Source organism: Pogona vitticeps, chromosome 2, assembly GCF_051106095.1.
Source record: "Pogona vitticeps strain Pit_001003342236 chromosome 2, PviZW2.1, whole genome shotgun sequence".
Taxonomy (NCBI): Eukaryota; Metazoa; Chordata; class Lepidosauria; order Squamata; family Agamidae; genus Pogona; species Pogona vitticeps.
The window spans coordinates 268,882,495-268,902,042 of record NC_135784.1 but is presented as its reverse complement, the minus strand read 5'-3'; the positions used below and the strand labels follow the sequence as shown (position 1 = coordinate 268,902,042).

Sequence of the window (19,548 nt, the reverse complement as noted above, 5' to 3'; positions counted from 1 at the left end):
GTTTCTCTTTCTTTTCCACCTATCGCACAATAACTAGAATGCTTATATTCTTTTTCCTTTCTTGCAGAGGGCGGATTAAGTGTGCTGTCCATCTTACAAAGTTTTATGGAAGAACCAATATCAAGCTGGTGTTTCTTTTCAACAGGAGATTTTATATATGGCATAAAATTGTTGCAAACACACCCAGCACTGAATTCTTCAATATACCAGTGGCGGGGAGTTTTTGTTTCTGTTGGGGTAAAAACTGATTTAAAAGTATCTGAATATATTTTTAAAAACCCAAGAAAATAACAAAAAAAAGCAAGAATAATCCAGAATACTCTCTGCTATTTTCATACATATAAAAGACAGAAATAATAATGATGCATTAGTGTCATATTTCAAGGGAAAAGGCTATTTGTAACTCTTTTGAATCACATCATCCTCTTATATTGTCATAGTTCTAATATTAATATAATTAGTCTTTGTTATATAGGGCATATTTATGTATGATATTATTTGAATAAACAAGAAACACCTAAGTTTCCAATGCCATGATTCTCTTCTTAGGAATTTAGTATTGAGGATCCTCATCGCTGTACTGCATTTCAAATCAATGGCTCTTCCTATCTAGTAGTTACACACGGTGGAAAAAAGCAACATAGACCTTCAAATCATACTATATACTTCTTCACCCCTGGATTCCATTTACAGCAGGTAATTAAACAAAATCCTTTTTTAAAAAAAGCTTATATACTTATCTGACTATGGTAGAACACCATATTTAGCATTCTTTTCCTCGTCACATAGATAAGCTCATTTCAGAACTGTTTTCACATATGTATCAAAAGCATGATGCAGCTCAACTCATTATGTTAAGCTTTTAAAATGTGGCCAAATTTAATTCAGGAACAAGAAACTAGTAAAATGTTGAATAACAGTTGAACATCATCTTTCTAAATATGACCATATCAGTCACAATAAATGAGAGTGAGCCCCTCTCACTCTTACAGGTGTTTGGCAGTGGAACAAGGTATGTTGTGAGAAGTCTATGCTTTGATCCCCAAGTGTTTTGTTTTTCCTTAAAACCACAGGAACAGGGAGGCCCAAAGTGGATCAGGGCTGGGAAGAGGTTTTTAAAACTCTCTCCTCAGGTTTGTTTCTCTATTTTAAATCATTCCCTCTGCAACAGCCAGCTGTTAGACCTGGATGGTGAGATTATTGTTACTGATATTGTGCCTAGTTTTGGAATGGAGGGTCATTCAAAAAGAAGTAATGGTATAAAGGAAAGAGTTGTTTTTTTAAAAAAAGCGACACTTCTTTTCACACTGCAAAATATGAAGCCCCTCTCCCAGTTTGTAAGTATAGGAGGGTATGGGGGAGATTAGCCCATATACAATTTGGTACTACAGTGGTGCCTTGCAAGACAATGTTAATTCGTTCCGTGAAAATCGCTGTCTTGTGAAAACATCGTCTTGCGAAATGCAGTTCCCCATTGGAATGCATTGAAATCTATTTAATGCATTCCAAAGGGGAAAAATCGTCATCTTGCAAAAATCGTCCATAGGAAACCATCGTCTTGCGAAGCGCAACTGCAATCGCAAAAACTAATTGTCTTGCGGATTAATCGTCCCACGAGGCAATTGTCTTGTGAGGCACCACTGTAGTAATAAGTATCTTCAAGTGCAGCCCATGGTTTCTTTACATCATGGAAAATAAAAATAAAATTATAGTATTGAACTACAGAGACAGTAATTCAACATTATGTGGCAGAGTAACACAGTACAGCTCCATTAAAATGGTACTCCATTAATTATTTAGGTAATTAGATTTTCTTCATTTCTTTTCTTACAGATACAGAGCATCTCTGTGCCAGAAAGCAGTGAAATAAAGTATTTCAGTTTGGACCGTAGGCACTACTTGATTATTGCAAGTTATGCACCTGAATCAAAATCACTCCAGGTTGGAGGATCTTCCTTGTTCTTCACGAGTAATGTTTCCTTTTAGTTTTGCTCTATTTCGCTGCTTATATGATTTTGTGGATTTTTTCCTAGAATCTGAGTTGAATGATATAAAATCAATTATAGTCTTAAAAACACACACACAATACATAGGAAGGGGATAGTCCTCGAAAGGCGATTTCCCGGTGAACCAGTAGAAGAAAGTAGTCTATACTTCCTAATTAAAAAAGCGATCTGGTCTCTCTCCTGGTGTATTGGGGTATTTGTCAAAGACACTCTGAATAACCAATTGAATTGTGGTGCAGTGTTACTCTGATTGAACAAGTCTTCTGGTTGGGAAATGTTGGTATAATAATAATTGCAATACAGTGGTGCCTCAATTTATGAATGTCCCTACTTATGACCATTTCAAGTTATGACCATCTCCGGCTGCAAAGGTTTTCTTCTACTTGTGACCGGAGCTTCCATTTACGAAAAGAAAAAGGCAGGGAAAAAAGGTGGGAAATTCAAATTTCTAACTGTAGGTGGCGACAAGGCTGCTTCTTTGTAGCTCTTTGGCCCCAGCAGTTAGAGAGTGTGCATCCAAGGAGGTTTGGGGCTGCCTCGCTTCTGCTTCTGTGTGTGTGTGTGTGTGTGTGTTTGCAGGGAGACTTTGGGTTGCCTGGTAAGGTAAGGTGCTGTTTTTGTGCTTTTTAAAAACTGTTCTGGGTGGTTTTGCAGCATGGTTTTGGGCTGGGGGGGTTATGTTTCTGTGCTGTGATGGGTCTTGGGGGTTTGTTTGTTTTTGGCTCTCCTCATTTCCGATGGGTCTTGGGGGTTTTTGTTGCTTTTCGGAGTGTTTTTCCCCATTTCCGATGGGTCTTGGGTTTCCCCCCCATTTCTGAGGGGTCTTGGGGGGTTTAGTTGCTCCTTGAGTTTTCCCCCCATTTCCAATGGGTCTTGGTGGTTTGTTTGTTTGTTTGTTTTGTTCCCCCGCCCATTTCTGATGGGTCTTGCGGGGTTTATTTGTTTTTTGGCTTCCCCCCCATTTCCGATGGATCTTGAGGGGTTTGGTTGCTTTTTGGTTTTTTTCCCCATTTCCAAAGGCTCTTGGGGAGGGTTGGTTGCTTTTGGGTTTTTCCCCATTTTTGATGGGTCCTGCATGCTTCTCTTGCTTTTTCCTTTGTTTTATTTGCATTTCCAACCTTCCCCCATTTGTTCTCTGTGCATTTCCGATCTGCTCCATTTGTTTTCTGTGCATTTCCAATGGGTCTTGCATGCTTGATTGCTTTTCTCCCCCCCTTCAGCCAGAAGGGATTAATCACATTTCCAATGAGTCTTGCAGTGATTTTTTTTGGTGTATGTGTGATTTTTTTCCGTTGGCCGGAACAGATTAATTGCATTTCAGTGCATTCCTATGGGAAATGGTGCTTCAACTTACGGCCATTTCGAGTTACGTCCATCTTCTGGAACGGCTTATGGTCATATGTCGAGGCACCACTGTATAAGTTGGAATCAAGTTGATTCCAATTTATAGCAATCCTTTCCAGAGTTTTCTGGGTAGTCAATATTCAGAAGTGGTTCACCAGTCTCTTCTTCTGAGGGGTGCCTTGGGACTGTGCAGCTTGTCCATGGCTACATAGGCCGACTCTTCTCCCAGGAAGCACAGTGGAGAATTGAACTCTGAACCTCTCCTAAACCACTGAGCTATCCAGCCAACAATGCGGGTACAGAAAATGAATAACTTTTAATCTCAATTAGTATGTCATCAGAAAGTGATAAAGCTGTTTCATCTGAGGTTGCTAGGCTCACCAGAAAAAAAAGAGACTTTTGAGCCAAAGTGCTTGTGTGGACATCAAAATGGAAGTAAATTGATGTTGTGTGGCAACATCTATCCAGCAAACACTGAGTATTATTTAAATCTTTATGTCGGATAAAGCTTGATGGCAAATCTGCCTTGAATCCCAGTTGAGATGTGACTCAGATATGTAAAGTGTGTGAGAAGGGAACACATACAGTATATCACAGAAGCGAATACACCCCCTCACATTTCATAAATATTTTATTATATCTTTTCATGTGACACCACTGAAGAAATGACACTTGGTTACAATGTAAAGGAGTGAGTATACAGATTGTATAACAGTGTAAATGTGTTGTTCCCTCAAAATAACGCATCACACAGCCATTCATGTCTAAACCACTGGCAACCAAAGTGAGTACATCCCTAAGTGACAATGTCCAAATTGGGCACAAAGTGTCAATATTTTGGGTGGCCACGCTTATTTTCCAGTACTGCTTAACCCTCTTGGGCATAGAGTTCACCAGAGCTTCACAGGTTGCCACTAGAGTCCTCTTCCACTCCTCCTTGATGACATCACAAAGCTGGTGGATGTTAGAGACCTTGCACACCTCCACCTTCCATTTCAGGATGCCCCACAGATGCTCAATAGGGTTTAGGTCTGACACATGCTTGGCCAGTCCATCAACTTTACCCTCTGCTTCTTTAGCAAGACAGTGGTCATTTTGAAGGTGTGTTTGGGGTGGTTATCATGTTGGAATACTGCCCTGATGCCCAGTCTCCAAAGGGAGGGAATCATGCTATGCTTTAGTATGTCACAGTATATGTTGACATTCATGGTTCCCTCAATGAACTGTAGCTTCCCAGTGCCAGCAGCACTCATGCAGCTCCAGATCATGACACTCCCACCATCATGCTTGACTGTAGGCATGACACACTTGTCTTTGTATTCCTCACCCAGTTGCCGCCACACACACCTGACACCATCTGAACGAAATAAGTTTATCTTGGTCTCATCAGACCACAGACATGGTTCCAGAAATCCATGTCCTTAGTCTGCTTGTCAGCAGCAAACCGTATGCGGGCTTTCTTGTGCATCATCTTTAGAAGAGGCTTCGTTCTGGGACGACAGCCCTGGAGACCAAACCAATTTGATGCAGTGTGTGGCGTGTGGTCTGAGCACTGACAGGCTGACCCCCCCACCCCTTCAACCTCTGCAGCAACGCTAGCAGCACTCATACATCTATTTCTCAAAGCCAACCTCTGGATATGATGATGAGCACGGGCACTCAACTTCTTTGGTCATCCATGGCAAGGCCTGTTCTGAGTGGAACATGTCCTGTTAAACCTCTATATGGTCTTGGCCACTGTGCTGCATCTCAGTTTCAGGGTTTTGACTATCTTATTAAAGTCTAGTCTGCCTTTATGTAGAGCAACAATTGAGTTTTTCAGATCCTCAAATAGTTCATTGCCATGAAATGCCATGTGGAACTTCCAGTGACCAGTCTGAGAGAGGGAGAGCGATAACATCTGCTCCCCCTTCACACCTGAGACTTGTGACACTAACGGGTCTCATGACACCAGGGAGGGAAAAGGGCTACTTGGGTCCAATTTTGACATTGTCAGTTAGGGGTGTACTCACTTTTGTCACCAGTGGTTTAGACATTAATGGCTGTGTGTTGTGTTATTTTGAGGGAACAGCACATTTACACTGTTATTCAAGCTGTGTACTAACTCCTTTACATTGTAGGCAAGTGTAATTTCTTCAGTGTTGTCACATGAAAAGATATACTAAAATATTTATGAAATGTGAGGGGGTGTACTCACTTCTGTGATACACTGTACACCTGTTCATTCCTGTATTTTCGAGTCTAGAATTATTGTTACATTTGCAGAGAGAAATCCCACAGCCTAACATTATGTTACAGGGTATGTGTGAGGGTAGCTGCTGTTCTGACATAGATTTTATCTTGTGTTGTTTTGAGTTGGAAGTAGAGGTAGCCACAAGCCATCAGGTCAGTGGTTCGTTCTGGTTCAGATGATGGCCAAGCAGGTGCTCTGTGGTTTTCCACCCTGTCCTTTCTGGCAGGTGCCCACTCAAAGGCAGCAGAGGAGTTGAGGCAGGGAAACTGGGGTGCTGCTTCTGAGTGGGCGCCCACCAAAGGGGGTCGAGCAGCGAATCACAGAAACATGTTCAGCTGTTGGCCATTTGACAGTTCATGCAGATCTCTAGTTGGGAGCCAAAAAGTCTGCTTTTCACTCTGGTTGATTCAGTCTGCAAAATACCACTTGTGTGTTGTGGAAGCAGCATAGCAATTTGGATATTCCCATAAATGATTCAGTTGGATCCAAACTTTGTATGATTTATAAAGCTTGATGTTATCTTGGTTTTTCATGTTACATCATAGTTATGACAATGTGATTCTAACCTGACATATGCTTTCTTACAGTCTTCATTGTTAATGGGATTTTTCTCCTTTTCTGCAGATTTTCCTCTGGAGTAATGGGATGTTTGTATTCCATCATCATCTCTCTGTGAACGGAGTTCTAAGTATGGATCTTTTCTTCAGGGGATCCACCATTTATCTTGTGATTGTTCCATCAGCCTCCACAAAACCTCCTCTTTTATATCAGTGGTCAGATGAGAAATTTAGAAAGTTTCATGAAGTGTCAGTCAGTGGAACAACAGAAGTCAAAACCTTGATTTCTGGATCTGATATCTACTTGATTTTTGCCAAAGGTATTGATATGCATGTGATCTGTTCACAGAAATATGTTGAGAGTCATCCATTTCTATGGAAACAGAGACATGAAATAAGAATGTTAGCTACTATATAAAATAATCGCCTGATATTATGACTAATTGTTTATAAAAGCTCCATCTTCTTATTCTCATTTTGTTCACAGGATCCAACAACACATGCGATGTTTTTTTATGGGAAACAGGGGAACCTTCCTTCAGACATTTTCAGTCCATGTCCACCAGAGCTGTAAATGAAATACACACCTTTCTCCCATCTTCTGGTTTAGGTAAGCTTGAATGAAGCTCTTCCAGTCCTCCCCCCTCCGGCCTCTTAGGACTGCTTCACATATATAGGAATAACATGTATTTCCTTCTCATGTATCATTTCCATGTAGGAGAAAGATAAAACAAAATGCAGAATGATTAGTACAGCTATTGAAATTACTCTTCTTAATCACAGATTGGTGTGCTTTCTGGACACCAGGTATGGCTGAGCTTTAAAAGGCTCACAGAGGATGGGTTTGGCTTAGAAGGAAAGAATGGTGGTGGAAAAGGCATTATGAAACAAACTGTTGTTTTTCTCCCTGTGCAGAGATCCAAGAGTTTATCTGGCAATGACTGTTTACTCTTTGTTAGGATAGTAACTGTAACAATTTGAGAAGAATACTAGTAACTTTGCAATAATAATATAGCAATATGATCAATAAAAGGTAGCAATAGGCTCTGTTAAATTGTCACTCTGTAAGATATTTTAAAATTTACAGAATTCTTCCTCATTTTGGTGGGGGTAACAGCAAACAAAATAATTAACTATTTTAAAACAACACTAATGTTCAATAAAGCTTTGTTTTGTTTTTGGACAGTATGCCCCAAGGACATTCTAATGGAACTGCTTGATAGCAACTCTTGTTAAATAGCACAATTCAGTAGGTAGCAGTAAAGTCTAATTTAAGATTCAATGTGGTAAATCCTTCAGCTGTTCTAACTGTCTTCTGGCAATGTGATGTGCAGTTTCAAAGAGCCAATGTGCAGTTATAAAGACCCAATCCTAAAAAGTAATTTGAAGAATAGCATTTAACAGGAATAATTAATTAACTTGTTTTTATTTTATTATTGTTATTATTACTTTCTTTGTAATCTGTAGAGCATTTATGGCCTAATTGACTACTGAAACAAAAAATAGTATATTGACTATTGACATAAAGTTTAGAAAAAAAGAAACAATATAGTAGAACATATGGCAGAAGCTGCTCTCCCTCTTACCGAATGTCAGTATTGCATACAAATATTAGGAAAAAAATGGCAGGATGCAAGACATGTGAATGATGTTTATAGCTACATCTTGAGATAAACTAAGCAGTCCTTTACAACTGTAGACTATATGCAAAGTAAACATGAAAATAATATAAATGTTAAGCAGACATTTAGATATAACAAATGTTGCCAGAATCCTATCAGTGTTAGTGTAAGGTTTGCATTATGTGCTGTGGCTAATTCATAATGTGCTGGGGCATGTCTCAGTCATGTGCATCTGTTTGCACAGCCAAGATGTTCCCCAGCACCTTGCCAATGATTAGCTGTGGCAAGTTACACAGACTTTAAGTGTGAACCAGCAAGATTCCAGCCTTTGAAAACAAAACTAGCTCATTAATTATTTTTTTTCTTCCCACAGAAATATTCTATATTTGTTTTGCTAAAATTCTGCTATTCTATTTTTTTTCTCAATGCAGCACATATTTTATTTGGTAGCGAGGATAACTCAGCTCTTTATTCTTGGAACTCAGAAATAAATCAGTTCTCCCCACTGCTGGAAGCCCCTTCTGCCAATCATGTCACCACTGTCAATGTAAGGTCTCTTAATTCCAACAAAAGTCTAATTGTTCTGACTGGCGATTCATACTCTTATGTTTATGAGTTGACTGCAATCTCCAACCAGTCAGATTTCATACCTAGGTATGTTCCTGATTTTATTTGTTGGTTTATGTGCAGATACAGAGAGCTCTCTTTAGCATAACATTTTGCATTGATTACAGCTTCTGAAATAACTTCATATATGTTGCCTTCCTGTTTTTTCTTTTCCTGTCATTTCTTGAAATCTTAATACAATGCTGCCAGTACATCACTTTTAACTTTTCAACTTTCTAGTAAAGAAATGAGTTTGAAAAGTAAAAGGCTGCATGGATTTTTAGACTGTTTTTATTGGAGGTGGCACAACATGAGAACAAATGCAAGTTACCTATAGTTTAGGGTTTATAAAAAACTGGTGACTTGCTCAGGGTGATACCTGTGTTCTTTCTCAGTCCTTGGGTTCAAAGGAATTCACGCACAGTGGCCAGAATCCCACTGGTGTTTGAGTAACCTTTGCATCTTTTGCAGAAGCTAAATTGTGTCTGATTGATGATGTGCCAAGGTGCATCTTGATTGTACAACCAGGTTTGTGACCAGGCCCATGACCAAAATGTGCCTTGGCATTTTGTCAGTCATCCACAATTATCAATGACAAGAATTGCAAACCATATACAAATACTAAAGATCTTGGCCACTGCCTCAGGCTGAGTTGAGTGCAAATGAAAAAAAAACTACTTGCTTGAATTGGGCATATGTAATGAATGGGATCTAAATAACTCTTCCCACTAACAAAATCACTCCACTTGTGGACCAAAGAGTAGAACATTCCCTCTCCCCCAGGAACTGTTCAACAAGATCTGCTCCAGAAAAGGGGAGAGACAGGGTGAAATGGAGAGGCAGGGAGGTAGGTGAAGGTCTTGCTGGATGAGTGGATATCAGCTAAAATAATTGACTATAATGGTTCACTTACTGGTGATCTCAAAGATCAACTACATGGCATTTTCCTTGAACCTGACTGGGAGACTGCAGCAGGTGGAGAATATGGTGGCCAGTCTGATCTCTGGCATGAATGGGTTCAACCATATTTCACCAGTCCTGGCTCACCTTTGTTGGCTTCCTGTTCTTTTCCAAGCTGGATTCAAGGTTTTGGTACTAACATACAAAGCCCTTAACAGTTTGGGGCCTCATTATCTGTCTGAGAATCTCCCTGAAAAAAACCTCTGCTTGTCCTACCTGGTCCTCCCAGGCCCCACTCCTACTGGTGATCATGCCAAGAGAGGTGAAGAAGGTCTCCAGTTGGAGTGGACCTTTCTCAGTTGTAGTTCTATCTTTATGGAATAGACTCCCATTAGAGAGTCATCAGACCTCCTCTTTACATTCAAAAAGATGCTTGAATCAGAACTGTTTAAGAAAGTGTTCTTTCATCCCCTGAGATAGCTGTGGAATCTAGATTCATCTTACACTGCCATAGGTTGTTTGGAATTATCTATTGGGGTTTTGGTTTATAATTTTGGTTTTTATTGTTGTGTATTTTGGGCTTTTGTTTGGTCTCAGTGGTGGTTTTGGGTAGTTCATACATTGTTTACTCCCCAGAAACAGTGCACGTCAGTAAGTCGGGTGGTATAAAAATGTCTGAAATGAATGAATGAATGAATAAAGCTGGATTTCATCCACCATATTACTTTCAATATTAAGTGAAAACAAAATTTTAACGGAAACCTTTTGTGCCAGATGTAACCCCCTTAACCGTTTGGCAGCATGATACATTAGTGTTTTTTTAATCACAGATACATGACTTCCAATATTTTTGTTGTGGAAAAGTTATCCTTTAATTATAATTATGCTGTACATTTATGCTAGTTCAGGTGAACTGATATTTGAACCAGGAGACAAAGAATCAGTGATAGCAGTCAATATCTTTGATGATGCAGTCCCAGAGGAAGAAGAATTTTTTAGAGTATCTCTGAAAAATCCAAAGGGCGGTGCAGAAATTGGTGCTAATGGCTATGTAACCATAATTATACCATCTAATGATGATGCTCATGGGATTATTGGATTTGCTCAGGTATGTAATATTGTGTTTTATTATAATACATTTCCAGTAGATGGCTATCAGAACATGTGAAGCATCTTAATTTGATGTAGAATTATTTATATCCATTTTATATGAATGTAAAAACTGAATAGGTTGAAAGCTACAGAAAAGCAGATCTAAGGAGCCTATTTTAACAAAATATCTCATGATATTACCGGATAATTAATTTATCTTACAATGGAAGGTGATATAACATTAAGTTAGGTTTGTCAGTGAAAGTATCAGTTTTTCATTTTATTTAGCACCTCTGTACCCCATCCTTTCTTGAAGGAGATTACAGTGTCCTGACCAAATTGTGAAGGAAGGCGGTAAAGACAGCCCAAAGGTCGCCAGTGGCTTCATTGTTCAACAAGAATCATTCCAGATACTGTATTTCTAGTCTGAATCTGCCAGTCTTACTGCTAGTCTATAATGGGTCCATGAAAAGTGGGGAGAATCTCTGAAAAATATCAGGCTAATTTTTTGCATCCAATTGCTTATGTATTGACTTGAGAACTGGGAACCCAGTTTCTCCATTAGGAGCATTCCTTAAATTTTTTGTAATATTTGTATGCATAGCAGTTAAAATACTTAAATATTTTCCTAACTTATTTTTACTTTTTTAGAAATCTTTGTTTAAACATGTAGAAGAACTGGAGCGTGACACCTTGATCACCTTGAATATTGAACGCCTAATAAGTAGCTATGGGCGAGTCACAGTACAGTGGGAGGCCACTGGGAGCATTAATGATATATTTCCAGCTTCAGGAGTGGTATGTGTTTTGACAGAAAAATATTATTTCCAGAAATTCATTGATATTAGTAATAGCATACCAATAGCATTAGAAATATAGTTAATTATTATTGCATTAATAATGTAGTTAGTAATAATGTGTATATCTAAGCACTGAGAAACATGTGCTAACTGACAAGCATCGCTCACATACTGTTTTATAATACAACGAATGATGAGATATATAATTCTGCTTACACAAAGGTATTTCCTCCTACTGTTTTGCTTTAGCCCCATGTCCTCTACAAGAGCCACTTCTGTTTTAGATAATATTTTATTTAATTTTTTTTAAATGCTTGTGAAAAGGAAAAGGAAAGAGGGTATCAATTTTAAAACCATAATTTATTAAACCATAATCATTTAACATGACAATAATTAAGAATATTACATTACATTGTTTGCTATTATTATTCCAATATAATGATAATTTGTGGTTCAAGGATCCTACATGTCAGGGGGTGTGACAGCAAGAAACAGTGGGAAAGAAAAATTGACATAAATCATAGATCTCCGTTTCTATGTGCACACCCAGACTACTGAATCCAAGACAATATCAATTTCCTATCTGACTAAAGTGTTTGAAACAGCAGCTTTGATCAGATCACAGAATTAACATTAAATTATAAATATCCAGGGAGATCTAAGTGAAATTCTACTTATGTGACAGAACATACTGGTCTGTCTTCTCACTGAGGCACTTCCTGCACTTCTGAAAAGCTAACATTTATTGTCAGTAGAGGCCTTTAAATAGTGTGAAATCAAGTTTGGGAAGAGCACAGGGGTTTTCACTTATGACCCTTTACTTCTTTCCAACCACCATGAAGTACAATGCTCAATTAATGTGCATACTATTTCCTGCTAGCTGAAGGTAATTACGATTATTTTTAAATAATTTAAAATCTAAAAAAAAGTGCTGAGGTTTTTTTTAAAAAATGTGCTGAAGATTCATATACAACATTTTAGTTGAGTCATATTCAATTGTTCATGTCAAGACAACTAACACTGTAATGTGTTGTCTCCAGTATTTAATTTTATTTATTTATTTGATTTGTATCCCGCCCATCTGGTCTATGCGATCACTCTAGGCACTCTAGTATTTAAAATATTCTTGCTTCTACTGAAGATCAATAAATGTCCTGTTTTATAATTAAATTAGATTTACAGTTAAGCTCAATTTGTTTGCTGGCTTTGTTGATGCCTTTCCCTTTTTAGTTCCTCAAGGATATAGTAAATATGTACATTTATTCATGCTGCATGATTTGAATGCGTTTTAAAATGAAAGATTGTGTCCTAAATCATTGTGCTACCCTACCTGTTACTAAAAAATGTATATATATATTCCATTATATTTCTCTTCATAATATTTAGACAACATTCTCAGAAGGTCAAGTCTTGTCCACCATCACCTTAACAGTCCTTGCCGATGTTGTTCCTGAAGTTGCAGAGACAGTGGTTATAACTCTCACTCATATAAGCACTGTTGGAATTCAGGATCCCAGGAAAGGAGCCACCATTGACCAAAACAGAGCAAAAGCTATACTTAGAATTTTGCCCAATGACTCACCTTATGGTGTTGTGGGATGGCATGCAGATTCTCTCCTAGTGAAAGTGGCAGAACCAGAAGGTAAGTCAATTCTCTCCTCCTCAGCAGAAGGAAAGAGAACAAAAGTATTTCCAATAAGAACTGGGAAACATGAATTGGAAACCCAAGTAAAGATTTCCCTTTTGTGTAAAAAAGAAAGATCGATATATAAAAATACAAAAATGAAAGAGGTATCTCTGAAAGAACCTGAAACAAAAGTGATGTGAAGATTTTTGTTGTGCACATTTCTAACAGAAAGATTATTCACGGAAGTTCAAGCAAGAATGTACAGTCCATAATTTTAAACAAAAGGAATACTGCGTGTATTTTTGCTGTTACTTACCTTACACCTTTCCTTTTATTTTTCTGTTTTTGCCAGTCCTATCAGTATCATTGTATTCTCTTAAGTTCCAAAATTCCTATTAAATTTATATAAGGAGCATTGTCCTCTGATGCAGTGACTCAGCCAACAGCAGTTGGAATTTGGATTTCTTTGTACCCTTTCATTTTCTCAGAGCTTAAAGTACCAAATGTCAAACATGGCCACCTATGACTAATTGAACCAACATAATAACGATGACTCATGTCTCTTCCAATAAATTAGTTTTGCTTCAGGGCAAAGAATATCTAGAGAGTCAGGACATGACTGAAATCTCTGGCTTTAGGACAAAATAATGAAGAAGCCTGCTGGAACAACAAAGGAACAAAAGTCGGTATTGTTTTAAGGGGTGTCATACAAATTTTAAACAAAAACTACATTCAGGTTTCTTTTACTAAATTCTACATGCTTACATGTTCCCTCCACAGACACTATAATCACAGCTGAAATGAAAATTGTATATTTTACAATAGTTTGAATATTACTGATCTGGGGGAGGTACAGAGCAATTCTTAACCAAATTGTCCCAGCCTTTTAATTTCTTCCAATAAAATTTATTTTCCAATTTGGGGCATATCATTTTACTAATATTAGGTTTCCCAGGTAATTTAGAAAATGATTGGACATTTATAAAAAATGAATTTCTGTGTTAGTTATAAAAACACATTGCTTCATATGAGAGCTAGATTGTCTCCATCTAGAAAAGATGGAGCAAAAACGATCAGGCACAAGCGTCTTTGAATGTTCCAACCTGAGGGCAAGTGAAGTAAGAAGAATGGAATACACATTTTTAAATAGTCATATATGCCCAAACGTGGTATGATGCCAACATATCTAAATGTAAGGACCAGGGATACTATTACAAAATGGTTTCAGATTATGGAAATCTCTAAAGTCCTGTTAAGACATTAAACCTGAATTAGTGGGCAGTAGGAATATGGGAAAGTATGTAAGTCCTGTCCCACATCCTCCCCGCACCCATCAATCTCCCATACATCTACAGATGCAATACAGAGGTTCGAAGCAAAGGCAACAGTCTGTGCCCAGCCAACAGCAACTACAAATTATACAGCCAAGTGGAACATTGACAATCACAAAGTCTGCCACCCTGGCCTGCAACCTTACACAGAAGCAAGCAAAATAGTCCACAACCCTTGAAACTATTAACAAGATAAATGCACATTGAACTAGCCAAGTAATAATTTTTTAAAAAAATCAGTTGAACAGGGAAAGGAATCTGCCACATACGCAGAGAAAAAACAGCAAAATTTAAAAATGGTCCCTGAAAAGCCAAACAATGAAAGTTTTTAAAAAAATACAATCAAAGCCTCACTCCAAAGCCTCAAAGTACTGGAATGTGAGGAGATGTTTCTCTCCCATACTGCCTGGCGCTTTCGGTTCTCTACTTTGAGTTCAGTAGGCAGCAGCAAGCAGGCCAGGCAACAACAAAAATAATCCAAGCAAGGGCAAAAACAACACAACATAACAAAACACACACACAAGGAAAGAACTCTCCAAAGAAATCAGGGAGATGAGAATATAGTTTTTAAAATAGCCTCAAGGAGGCACACTGGCACAAGCAAACTGTCTGGCATTCCACAGAAATGGAACACCCTCCACCCAAGAAAAAAAATGGCAGGGGGAGGAGGGGATACAAAATGAAGGCACAGCAGGGACAGGCAGGTAGCAGTCCAGTGGGGCGGGGACACTAGGAGCTTAGCACACAATAACTGTGCAAGGAATGATGGAAACAAAGAGCAGGCTATTTTTATACATTCAGAATTCTCACTCACTCCAAATGATCTCCTTGGTTGCTGATGATCCTCACAATGCTAGTGGATGAAATAATTCTCATATAATACTCATGAAATTTAACAAAGGGGGAAAGGGCACCAAGGAGTTACATGAAATGGAAAAACATGAAATGAAAATGTCCTGTACTCATCTTTTGTTAACATAAATCATTGGTGTTTAAGGGCTCTCTTTTGCTAATCGTTGAAAGTGCATGAATTCCATGAAAGAAAGAGAGAGAGACAGAATACCTGGTGCTTTGTTGCAGGATCTTTTATGAATTAGAATGATCAGAGTGAGGCATTGTCGGTGTCTGTTATTACAATCTGCTAGTCTGTCGTTCTTTTGTATGTGCATTATGCTTCTCCAAGTGAAAAGATACTACTGTACTTTTATGGGGAGACACTTTCCACCTTGGAGACAATAAGAAAAACATAGCATTCCTTGATTTATTCTCACCTAAAAGCAAGGAATATTATGGAGCTTGAGGATATCAATGAGAACAAGGAATTTAGTATGCATCCCTATCTTGAGGATTTTAAAAGTATGATTAACCTCAGATTTGGCCCATGGTTGTTTCAGGACATTTATAACCTGAGAAGTATGGGTCACTGAAGTAGATGACCCCAAATCAACTGTTTCAGAAATTATATTATAGTCATGTTAGAAAATGACCTTACAAATTTTTTATTCAATCTTTTCAGATCAATCAACTATTGTTACTTTGCATGTTCTCAGAGAACAAGGATTTGTTGGAAATATCAGTATACAGTTGATAGCCCAGTCTGTTTTTACACTGCCTCTTGTCAACCAAGCTATAGAAAATGAGGATTACAGACTGGAGAACAAAACTGTTTTTATGGCAGAGAACACAACAACAACTTTGGTAACTGTGATCATTTTGCCAGTGAGTATTTGAAAAGATATGCTCTGCTTCTTCATAATTTGTTAATGCTGCATGCATTTTTCTGATCAATATAAATGATTCTGTAAAAGTGGGATATGTATCACCATTTAGAATATTTTTGGTCTGATCCAGCAATGTCTGATCCAGCAATGTCATTTTTCTGATCAATATAAATGATTGTGTAAAAGTGGGATATGTATCACCATTTAGAATATTTTTTTTGTCTGATCCAGCAATGTCTTTGGGGCACAAGCTGTGTACCTCATCTGGAATCAGCAAATCTGTGTGTGTAGTCTTCTCCATTCCTATGTACACATATATGAAACATTCTTGTAAAGTATTTTGTCATCTCTATAAGACCATTATTTTAGCTGGTTTTAACAGATTCCTTATACATCCCTTCTTCTTTGGAATGATGTGATCATAAATATGTCCTAATGTGATTATTAAAAGATGTAAAACTATTGTATAATTTAATAGAAGTTATAGAAGCAACTTTCTTTGAACAGTAATTTAAAACCAAAGAGTTCCATCAAACATAATCAGATCAATTTTCTACTATCCAGTCTCCAGCATTTTGTCATTCTCTGGTTAAATTCAACTTAACAGAAACCACAGACTACTAATAAAATAATTCAATAATAGCGAGAAGAAATTTGGCCTTCTGGAAGGATGTTATACTACATCAGGGTTGGTGCTGAATAATCTAATCATTTATCCCATTTATTTTATTTTTCTCTTTAGCTAATGATAATAATAGTGTTTAAATAATCAAAGTCCTTTTTAATCCTTTCATTCACTATTTTAAAAATAATGGCAAATTGATTTCCCACTAGAATAAGATTTTTCTCAAAAAAAGGCCTCAGAAACTTTGTTGTAACTCTGTTTAACAGTTTTATTTCCCATTATTCAATTTATCAACTTTCTTCAGTCAGAGTGTAAAGTAATTACTCTAGAAAGAGTACCAAAATTACAAGTCGAATCTGAAAATGCATTTGAAAACACTATTTCCACAGGATATTGTTCCAGAATTACAGGAAAGATTTGTAATTAATATAACCAGTGTGAAATTGCTGGACTCTTCTCTTACTGGAGGGCAGCCAACTGTGAAGAGACTTGGTTTAGAAATAGCTGAGATAATAATCGAAGAGAATGACGATCCCAGAGGAATATTTTATTTCAATGTCACCAAGGTGAGAACAAACTAGAAAATGTCAATGCCAAATGTGATTCTTCTATTGGCCCAAAAATCTAATATTGGCTGTTTAAGAGACAGAGAGCTCATTTGGCCCATTATCTTAACCATTGGACCATTAACTTAACAAGATAAGATACACAGAAGCTTTTCACCTGAGCATGGAACCCCTTTGTGTTTTAATCTGGGAAGTCCCTGGTTAACCATGAAGTCTTCACCTTTCTATCAGAGCTATGGTTCTTTTTTTACAGTCTTTGTGCACCTTTCTAAGTTGAGCAAGATCAGCAAGGAACTGGTCCCTCTTGTTTCTATTCAGTTCTCAAAGCCAGTATTGTATATTGTCCTTTATTATAGAATGACCAGAGGAAGTTTTAGGCCAAATAAGAACTTTTGGTGCTGCAAAATTTCTTCACTCTTTTACTTGGCTAGCCTCTATGGGGAGTGATAAGATGATATTATGGTTCATTGTATTCTTGAAATAATGGAGGTTGGGTGAAGTGTTGGATGATTGGAGGAGGGCTGATGTTGCCAATCGTCTAAAAGGAGAAAATAGAGAAACTGGGGAACTACAGATGAGTTAGTCTAACATCATCAATCCCTGGGACAATTCTGGAGCAGATTATAAAGCTGTCACTCTGCAAGCACCTTGAAAACAGTAATAACTAGAAACCAACATGGATTTGCCAAGAACAAATCCTTCCAAACTAACCTTACCTCATTTTTTATTGAGTAATCTTCTGAGTAGATAGTGGGAATTCAGTGTAGATGTAATATATCTTGACTTCAGTAAAAGCCTTTGACAGAGTGCCCCACGATACTTTGATTAGCAACCAACTGTTTGTGGACTGGATAAAACAGCTGTCAGGTGGATACACATTCGGTTACAGAATCATACTCAGAGAATGCTTATAAATGGCTCTTTCTCAAACGGGGAGGAGGTAATAAGTGGGGTATCACAAGACTCAGTCCTGGCTCTTCAACATTTTTATTAATGACTTGGAAGAGGGAGTGTAGCGAATACTTACCAAATTTGTGTATGTAACAAAACTGGATAGAATAGCTAATACCTTGGAAGACAGGAGGAACATTCAAAAAGATCTTGATAGGCTTGAGCACTGGGCTGAAAACAACAGAATAAAATTAACAGAAAGAGGTGTAAAGTTCTACACCTAGGGAAAAAAAACATATGCACAGTTACAAGATGGGAAATACATGGTCCAGTAATACTACAAATGAGAAAGATCTTGGAATTGTTGCAGATCACAAGCTGAATATGAGCTAACAGTGCAATATACAGTAGCTGCAAAAAAGGCGAATGCTATTTTGGGGTGCATTAACAGATGTATAATCTCCAAATCCCATGTGGTACTAGTTCCCCTCTGTTCAGCACTGGTTAGGCCTTATTAAGAGTACTGTGCCCAGTTCTGGACATCACACTTTAAGAAGGATGGCAACAAACGGAAGCAAATTCAGAGAAGTGCAGTAAGGATGATCAGGAGACCGGAAACAAAGCCTAATAAGGAAAGACTGATAGAACTGAGGAAGTTTAGCTTTGAGGAAAAAATGACTGAAGGGAGATTTGATAGTACTCTTCAAATACTTGAAAGGTAGTCGTGCAGATCAGGGGCAGGATCTGTTCTCAATCATCCCAGAATGTGGGATGTGTAATAATGGGCTGAAGCTACAGGAAGCCAGATTTAAGCTGAAAATCAGGAAAAACATCTTAACTTAGCAGTATGACAGTGGAATCAATTACCTCAGGAGGTGGCGAGAGCTCCCAAGGCATTTAAGAGAAAATTGGACAACCATCTGCCAAATCTGGTTTGATTTGGATTCCTGCATTGGCATAGGCTCTTCCAACTCAGTTATTCTGTGATTCTAAGACAATAAGGTGATGTTCTGAGAGGTCAGGATAGGATCACCAAAGGTCAGGACTATGAAATGGACAAAGGTAATGGACTCAAGCAGTGGGGATGAGAAGTTACCCTAAGAGGTGAACAGATGCTCTCTGTTTCAACTCAGGGTCCAGATTCACACTTAAAAAAGAAAGGGTCAAACCGATATCCTAGATGTATATGCAGGGGCTACTGTACAGCTGGAGACCTTACACCCTTGGGGTTCTAGAAGAAACAGAAGCTTTCCTGTGTATATGTGGTCATGAAGGGGCAGTGCAAATCTGTTTATGTGATTTTAGGGGTAGGCTAGCCATTGCTTCCTCATTCCCAGCTCATGTGTTGCTCTGGGTGTGATTAGTAGGGCTGGTATATTTTAATATTTCAAAATTTGTTTTTATTTTATTTTATTTTAAAAAAATATTGTTTAGCCCACCTTTGTCTTAAGAAACCAAGGTAACTTACATAGTTGAAACACGATATAAGAGCTAAAAACTGTTAGCTATTCAGATATTAAATGAATTGAAATTATTAAAATAATAAAATGAATTAAAATGTTACATACTAAGGCAGATTTGGAAGAAATAAAAGTGCAAAGCTTCTCATTTCAAAATTTCTCCTAGA

General features: G+C 37.8%; 1 protein-coding gene across 1 annotated transcript in view; it reads left to right on the top strand.

The window, feature by feature from the left end:
- Positions 1-19,548, top strand: part of ADGRV1 (adhesion G protein-coupled receptor V1) — a 341,656-nt gene that overhangs the window by 115,966 nt on the left and 206,142 nt on the right. The window contains exons 45-55 of the mRNA XM_072992549.2: positions 68-237; positions 550-696; positions 1,834-1,941; positions 6,208-6,460; positions 6,628-6,750; positions 8,194-8,416; positions 10,172-10,376; positions 11,012-11,158; positions 12,547-12,802; positions 15,635-15,837; positions 16,854-17,030. Coding sequence (XP_072848650.2) covers positions 68-237; positions 550-696; positions 1,834-1,941; positions 6,208-6,460; positions 6,628-6,750; positions 8,194-8,416; positions 10,172-10,376; positions 11,012-11,158; positions 12,547-12,802; positions 15,635-15,837; positions 16,854-17,030 — 2,012 coding nt within the window. The remainder of the gene's footprint in view (positions 1-67; positions 238-549; positions 697-1,833; positions 1,942-6,207; positions 6,461-6,627; positions 6,751-8,193; positions 8,417-10,171; positions 10,377-11,011; positions 11,159-12,546; positions 12,803-15,634; positions 15,838-16,853; positions 17,031-19,548) is intronic.